The sequence below is a fragment of the Anas acuta genome, chromosome 5 (genome assembly GCF_963932015.1).
Source record: "Anas acuta chromosome 5, bAnaAcu1.1, whole genome shotgun sequence".
Classification (NCBI taxonomy): Eukaryota; Metazoa; Chordata; class Aves; order Anseriformes; family Anatidae; genus Anas; species Anas acuta.
Genome location: NC_088983.1, coordinates 6,716,028 through 6,724,315, shown reverse-complemented (window position 1 = coordinate 6,724,315; position 8,288 = coordinate 6,716,028). Strand labels below are relative to the sequence as shown.

At 47.6% G+C, this 8,288-nt stretch overlaps 1 protein-coding gene across 6 annotated transcripts in view; it reads right to left on the bottom strand.

Moving 5' to 3' along the window:
• Positions 1 to 8,288, bottom strand: part of HIF1A (hypoxia inducible factor 1 subunit alpha) — a 65,930-nt gene that overhangs the window by 25,312 nt on the left and 32,330 nt on the right. The window contains exon 1 of one of the 6 annotated variants that reach the window (XM_068682482.1): positions 7,298 to 7,634. The exons of 3 other annotated variants lie outside the window; for them this stretch is intronic. In XM_068682482.1, coding sequence (XP_068538583.1) covers positions 7,298 to 7,332 — 35 coding nt within the window. In that variant the 5' untranslated portion in view covers positions 7,333 to 7,634. Of the gene's footprint in view, positions 1 to 1,101; positions 1,120 to 6,785; positions 6,803 to 7,297; positions 7,635 to 8,288 lie in introns of those variants that run through there. 2 more of the 6 variants (XM_068682485.1, XM_068682486.1) reach the window with 2 other exon arrangements.

Genomic DNA, 8,288 nt, shown 5'->3' with positions numbered 1-8,288 from the left:
CATTGCTGTGGTTATTTAAGGGCATTTAACATAATTTGAACACCACTAAAAACCTCTTAACTGAAAAGAAACCTAACAAATTAAGAGCAAGCAGACAGTTCAAACTGAGTTAGCTTCTGAATGAGCAGTGCTTTGAAACCCATCCCTACCTGTGGAGTGACAGCAGGGGCTGGCTCTCCTTGAGAGCTACACAGTGAACAAAATACAGTGAGAGGTTTTACTACCAGGACCATGAGGTCTGTATAAACAGACATCTTACAAACAGGTAAATGATGGCATAAAAGAGCCAGCAGCAGCCTAGCACTCCTAAAGCTAGTGCAAGGCCACACTTCCAAGATTATCTATCAACTGTACTTGGCCTCGTGCTGACCTGGAAACCCTCCTTCTCCCTGCTTAGAAAGCATAAGAAGGTAAAAGCTTCCAAATTTAGTATTTCTAATTAAGAACGTGGTGAAGTGATTCTGCTGTGTCTTACTATACAGTGCACATTTTCACTGTGCATAGTAATTTACTGTGTAAAAATAATCATAGGACATACAAAGGCTGTTTGTAAGAAAATCCAGATTTTTTTTTCCAACCATGTTATTTGGCTTTTTTTTCTTTTAAATAGCTGTACTCTACCCTTCGGGGGGAAGGGTGCATGTAGTTGAATCATGGTTATTACTAAAAAACTACATGAAGATGATGCCTGGACACGGACAGAACTAACCTTCAAGTGCTCTCCCCCCTCCAACTCTTGCTGTTAGTAGCTCTTGCTTCAGCCAGGCTCACAAAAAAGATGAAAAACACATCCCTAAGATGAGTTCTTCACTTGACCTCGCAGCTAACACTGTTTTAGTTAGGAGCTAGTCTATCCTCACACAGCTGGAGACTCGAGTTTTCCAGAGCAGAGACTGAAGGTTTTTCTTCAGTGCTTCAACGCAGCTTCTTCACCTCATCTCTTCACCTTGCATTCCTCAACTGCTTTCGCCTAGCAGGGTATTTCACGATCAAAGGTTTTAAGAGCAAAATAAAAAAATAGAAATAAGCAATATAAAGTTTTATTTCTCTGTATGAATAAAGAACAAACAGATCCAGTGAGCAGTCAAGAAAAATGCTTACATCAATAGCCAGGATAAAGAGCCTGCAGCAGTGTCAGTTCCACAGCCAGGAGATTCAATAGTTTGCACGAAAAAAAGCCTCTTCTGAAGGACTGAGCACCAAATACTCCTCTTATCAGCTGAATCACTTCCATTTAGAGAGTCGCATTTGCAGCCTTTGTACGTGACATGATTGCTTCAAGTCTTCTGTTCCAAGGAATACATTCCCACCTCTTCCAGCAGGTGTAAGCATGGGGAAAATACGAGGAGGCAGGCTTCTGAACTCCCTCCTGGCCTAGCAGTTCATTAATTACTCACAGTTGTGAGCAGCATGAAATAATTCCACAAAAACAAGGTTCCTGGCCTCGGTGTTTTCCTTCTTGAAACATAACCTTCACAAACCAAAACCAGATGGGCGCTATCAGTTAGGACTGAGGGGATCACGACGCATTCTGGTAAACAACACGGGGCAGCTCTTTCAGGTAACACATCCAGGGTTATTACAAAAGGAGTTGAAAGGGATACTTAGTAAGGTACTTGGGATATTTAATAAGTTGTTTGGTAAAACCTTCCGCTGCTGTAAATATAATAGCAGAAATTTCTTCACACAAACGCGATGATTCAGTTTCCTCAATTCTTCACTTGAAATTCAGGCTCTATTTTAACATGGCGAGTTATAGGATCTGTTGTAACATTTCTCCTCTGAATGCTTAACAAGTATCCATTCATACCACCCCAAATTAAACAGAACTGAAGTTTCTCTAGAGTCTATAATGCACATGGTGTTTATTATGTATTAGATATCTTAAAGGAACTACAAATGGATCTACTTGAAGCACCAGTTCTCCACCGTCCGCAGACACCACGTGAAATAGCCTGCTAGAAATACCTCAACATTTTAAAACACCACATTTTGGTACAAGTCACCATATCACCAGGCTGCAACAGAAAGCAATGACGAATTCTGCATGTGACGAAACTCATCGATGCACTTGGAGATATCAGTTCTGATATCTTGGATCAAATCCCCAGGCTGGTACGAACAGGCACAGCTTCAATGAACCCGTGCTAATTTACATCAACTGAGGCTATGGCTCCACATCAAAGCAGCCTAAAGCATTCGTCACCAACATAAACTGTATTTAAACATACATGTATGCTGGCATGTATTCACTTGACTTCATGTTTCTAAATTTCAGAGCTTAATTTTCATAGAGTTTTATTTTAAGATAAAAAACATCTCAGTCGAGGAAAAACTTAACAGCATTCACATCCAACTCTAATTTGGAAACCTGTATCTTTCCTGAATTTTCTGTCATTAATTAAAACGCAAAGGCTCCTCTTTTCTCCTGGGCCATTTCTGTAGTTCCCAATGTCATAAATGCCCCAAGCATCTCCCATTTCAGAGCAATACTCAGTGGAAAACAAATTCTCCTGCCTGCTCTTCTGCCTGCCCTGATACAAAAGAGGGTTCTTGAGAGAGGCTCCAAAACGCTCAAACTTTCTCAAATCCAAAAGAGAAAGGGCTGTTATGACATGAAGAGATGAGTAAGGCCTCCGTTCTTTCCATGCATTGCCTAGGATTTTTTGAGGCATGTAAACACCTGCCTATGGTGAGATAAAAGCAGCATTTGGGCTGATGACTCGCAATCTGGAACATTCCTTCCTTTTGGACATCAGCTAGCAACACAAGAGGTGGGAAACAGGTTACTACACCTTGCTAAGGTTCTCGCAAGATGTGTTTTTGTTTTGAAGTTGCTTTGTTTTTGAAGAACACACACGGTAATCTGATCTGTATTTGCATCTCCTTGAAAGAGCAGTATCATCAGGAAAATCTGGGTACTCCCCTTGCCACTGCTGAACCAGGCAGTACCTCCCACCCAGGTTCACTTCACAATGCCTGAGAATTGTGTTGTTGGCATATCATAACACCAAGCTCTTCACAGCTAAGGGGAGACAATACTGCTGACTTTTTCCCCCTGCAGTACACAAAACTGAATACACAAACCCAGTGGTTCCTGTGATACACCATCGCCCTGAACTCTGGAAAGTCTCATGAGAACCTAGCTGAAATCCAGCCCTCTAACACACATTAGTGTAATTTTGTTACCATGCAGAACAAACGCACGAGAATTTAATCCGTTTTGTTAGATCAGCTCAGGGAGAGTCTCCAAGGCTTTCAGATCAGCACACCGAAGAACAGGCACGCTCGTAGGAGCCTCAGAACGGCTCGTGCTCACACCACAACACTGCTGACATTCGCTGGCGCTGGTAGGAGTTGATTTTGTTCCTTTTCCACTTCGCCATCAGCAATCAGAGTCCTGGAAACAACTTTATGAACTCCAGGCATACAATTCAAGGATACGGAGGAACAAAGGTCTACAAGCTGTGCTCACAACATGCAGAGGAGGAAGTAAATGCTGCCTGTTGCATTGCTGCCCAGTCTTACTCTAGGTAGTAGGATTGGCACAGCACCGCCTGGCCACCCCGCTTCGCAAGGCTTACAGAACCCTAACGTGGCCCTAAAGAAGTCCTCAATGGCCATTCCCCAGGAAAGAGAAGCCTACCAGAAATAGGGATCACAATTAGAAGAGGAAATAAGGGGGATTACCAACTTGACACCTCTGCCTTTAAATCGATAGTTCACTAATTGCCAGGCTTGGGGTGCCATGACCAGTGCACAGCTACATCTGCCCTCCCTGTGGCCGAAAACATGCCAGGGTAAGCCTCCTGAGAAACAAATAGCATTTATACAGAAGGTAGCTTCCAAAAAAGGCTTTAAACTACATAAAATAAAAGCCTTTTATCACCCCAGTCCCCCGACACACCTACAGCAGGCCTCTCCACATGGACCACTCGCGGCTGTTCCAAGCACCCCAGACAGAGCAAGTATCACTGAGCAAAACCCAGAAATCTGCTGCTTCCATGAACGTGCTACCAGGTTCTCAAACCTCCACAGACACAAGCAGACCAAAGCACAGAGAGCTCAAAATTTTAAGGAAAGCGTATCTGCAGTTGGCAAACCCTCCCCAGCTATTCCTGCCTGGTTTTCTGTGCCTCGATAACCACGAGGCAGAGCTGTAGCAACGTGCTGCTGCCCTCATCTTTAGCGGGCACTGAGAAGTAGATTCCGATCTCTTTTACTGAAGACACTTCAAAACCATTTTGTGTTTGAGGAAATGACAAAGAGCAGACAGCTCGGGCAATACCATTTAAGTCCTAAGGCAAGCCAAACAACCCAGAAAGATCCAGAAAGCAGTAAAAACAACCACTTCTATGTAAGCCATAAACCACTCTGCCCTCCCCGTACCTGCAAGGAGATTCTGCACAAGATTTAGAAAGGTTTCTCCTCTTCATACAACACAGAAAGGTACAGTTATAGTATATACAAAAGGGTTTTGTATTAGCTTTCAACCCTGTTAGCAGTGGCTCAGTACCACCGGCACTGAAAGAAATTAACAGGCAGAAAGCAGTGCACAATCCTAAAAACCTCACATAGGTTTAAGAAAGCCAGCAGCAGTCATTGCCCCTTTCATAGGAAGTGGCACAGGACCAGGGCCTCTCGGCCAGATCCTGGAGCTGGAACAGAAAAACCCTGGTCTTTCAGATCCCCCTCTCAGATACCAGACGATACAGTTCAAGTCCCAACTATGAGAAACTGAAAAGCTGAAGTTTTTCTGCAAGAGGCTCAAGTCGGGATGTTAAATCATCGTGCTTTATACCTTCAAAAGTCCCAGACTGGGCACTCAAGAAAATATTTTTTATAAACTCTCTGCTTGTCATTTTTATTTAGCACTCATACCATTAAGTATATATTTATTTATGCTACAAGTAAGGATTTTAAACAATCCAAGATCCATTTTTCAAATATATCTGTTTACCAGCTCAGGCCCTTACCAAAGTAACCAGTAACCCTAAATGGTACATTTACTTAAAGTGTTGCAAGATTCGCTCTCCTAAAAGCAAAGTGTCATACCACAGAACTGAGAAAAACTTCTCATGGCACGAGCAATCTGTACACTAGAGTTAGTTAAAAGAAAATTGAAAAGAAAGTCAGACTTATACAAGTCTTAAATTTGAATAAAATTGGAGTTAATAAGCAAGCAAAGCTTTCAACAATGCTCTTTTATTCACTCTATACACAGAAACAAATTGAGTCCTTGCAACCTATATATAAAAAAAAAAAAAGATCAGGAGCACACAAAAATGATGCAGCTACTGAAGAACAGCTAAAACCCACAGAGCTGGCAATACATAACAGCATTACCCGTACATACAGGGGGTCAGGATTTCATAAGAAATCAAATGAGATCTCCCCAAGTTTGGGACTGCTTAACAGAATGGGCTCAAGAAACCCATAAGTGAGTCCGCGCTTACAGTTACTATGATGAGGAGATTTCACTTATGTAAGAATGAGGGACACACTGGGTCAAATTTCATAATTTCTGCATCCCACAGCACATAATTAGCGAACAACAAGCTTCACTTTAACTCTCAAGAGCCAAACGCTACCCAAACACACGCACACAGAGGGATGAGGAGCGAAACGAGCCCAACACATGGTGAAAGCGAGGCGCACTGCACCTACAGCCAGCCAAAGTTTTATCATTGAAGGACAGACTGGAAGGTATTTCCCCTACAGGTATTCTGATCAGGGACACTGGCAAACCTAAAGCCTTCTAAAACAACCCCCGGTTCTTGAGCAATGCTTGGGATTTTCAATAAGTTCTCTGGTGAGCTCACATCCTTCCTTTTTTGCTTAGCCATCTTTGCTCAACTGCAGACTCGCAGCCCCAGGATGAGCGTACCACAGACACAGCTTTATGTTTTAATTTGAAACATACCCTACAACAGAGGTAACCTCAATATTCCTCGCTACTTTATAAGAAACATTCCCAACCTTGAACTCGGTCTACAGGAAGCAGAAGGCAACAAATGCTCTTTCTTAAGCTCTCCTTTAGGAAGGGCAGGATAAGCTATGCATACTGATTCCTACATTCAGAAGAAAGCAGATTATATCCAGGACAAGGAAATTGCAAAAAAAAAGTACCCAAGCAGGACAGAATGGTAAGTAAAAAATAAACGCTCGAGGACAAAGCAAACAGCAACAGAAGGGAAAAAAAAAGTCTCAAAGCCCCTTTCCAGCCAGCCTTGCCACCAAATTAGGCCAGCAGAGCACAATCATTTCTGTTGCAACATTTTCTCTGCGGCTTCTCAGTAGTTAGTAGCTTCGAGAAGGGAAAAATAAAGCAACACGAAAGGTTACAGAAGTGGAGATATTTCATTAGACCGAAAGCTCCTGCAACCCCCCTGTGCCACCCTCACCCAGAGCCCCCCGGCCTCTCCCTTCCAGGGCTTCATGCAGCCTGCTGGGGTGCCCTCCTGATACAAAAGCGGAGATAAAAATAAATAAATAAATAGATAGATAGATAGATAGATAGATAGATAAATCAAAGGTCCCGGTACCGATACAAACGCTGTTTTCTGCGGATGCCAATTACAGCAATTTTAATCCCTCCACAAAGCACGCTGGGGGGAGCATCCCATCGAAAGAAAAAAAAAAAAAAAAAAAGCCGCTGACCGAAATGCTCCAACTCCACAACTTCGCTGCCTAACAAAAGCTTTCAAGGCTTTTATCCCCCCCCCCCCCCCCTTTCTAATTTGAGCGAGCAATCCGCGGTGAATTATTCATACTTCTCAACTCACATTGTTCGGCAGCCCTCCTCCTCCTCTCTCCCCTCGATTTGCTTTCCTCAAGCTATAACCTAAAATCCTCCCTTTCCCAACCAAACCCGGCGAACCAAAACCTCGGCGACCACCCCCAAACCCCCCCCCATCTCCCCTTCCCCACACAACCGCGACCATTTGGGACCCCGAGCAGACCTCCCCCGGTGCCGGGCCGGCCGCACACGTTCCCCCTTTCCCCACCCCATCCCTAACTCTCCCCCCTTTTTGGGTTTTTTAACTCCGAGGCTCTCCCCAAGCAGCCCCGCTGAGGGGGCTGCAGCCCCCCGGGCAGCGGGGAGCCGGGCTCCCCCCGCCGACAAAATGGCGACGTGGAGCAGGAGCAGGAGGAGGAGGAGGAGGAGGAGGAGGGAGGATGAAAGAGCCCAGCAGCGCTGCGGGGAGCCGGGCTGGGAGCGCGGGCCTGGGCTGTGGGAAGGGAGGAAGGGCGCTGAGGATGAGGAGGGTGAGCCCCAAGCCTCTCCCCTCGGTACCTTTTCTTGTCGCTGACGCCGCCGGGGCTGTCCATGGCGGCGGTCTGGCTGCTGCTGCTGCTGCTGCTGCCGCCTGGCTCCGGGGCGGCTCCAATGGCCGCTGAGGGGCGAGGAGATGGCGGCGCGGCCGGGAAGGGGCCGGCGCTGGGGCCGCTCGGAGCTCAGAGCATCGGGGCAGGCGCCGGGGCCTGCGCCGGGAAGGGGAGGTGCGGGAGGAGCCGGGCACAGGGACGGAGGCTGGAGGCGGCGAGGGGCCGGCCGGGGCTGTGCGAGGCGGCGGCGGAGGAGGAGGAGGAGATGGAGGAGGAGATGGAGGAGGAGGCAGAGGCGGGCTCGGCCGGCCCGGGCCCTGCGCTGCGCCAGTGAGGAGCGGCGGCGGAGCCCGGCCCCTCGGCCGCCGGGGTCAGCTGAGCAAACAGCTGGGAGGAGGAGGGGGCCGGCGCTTCACGTGGAGGGCTGTGTGCGGGGCGGGAGGCGGCACGACACGCGACATGTCGCGACATCTCACGATATGGCGCGACGATGCGCCCCGCTGCCCACCCAGCGCGGCCGCGGCTCTGCCCCCGCACGGTCACCGGGAGCCAAAATGTCCCCCGTCCCCCCCCCAGCGTGCGTCGCTTCTTCAAATTAAATGTTTTTAAGCCTTTCGTCAATTCCTAGCTCCTTTTCCCCAAAGTCATAAACGAGATTAAAAAGCCACGTCAATTAACGAGAGCCAGGCGGGCCAGAAGGGAGAGATACTTTAACAATGCATCGCAGCCGAAGCAAGCTTTAACCGCTGAATAAAACACCCCATTTTTACCCCAAAAACCCCAAAGCGGGCCGCCGGGAGGTCGTGGGGGTGCTGCCTGCCCCCCACACCCGCCCACGCGTGTCCGTGTCCCCGCTCCGTGCCCGCCGGGGGGCGCCCAAGGGTGCCCGGGGGGACGGGGGGCAGCCCCCGGTACCCCCGCAGCCGGCTCCAGGCTGAGCCCGGGGCTCCTGAGGGCTG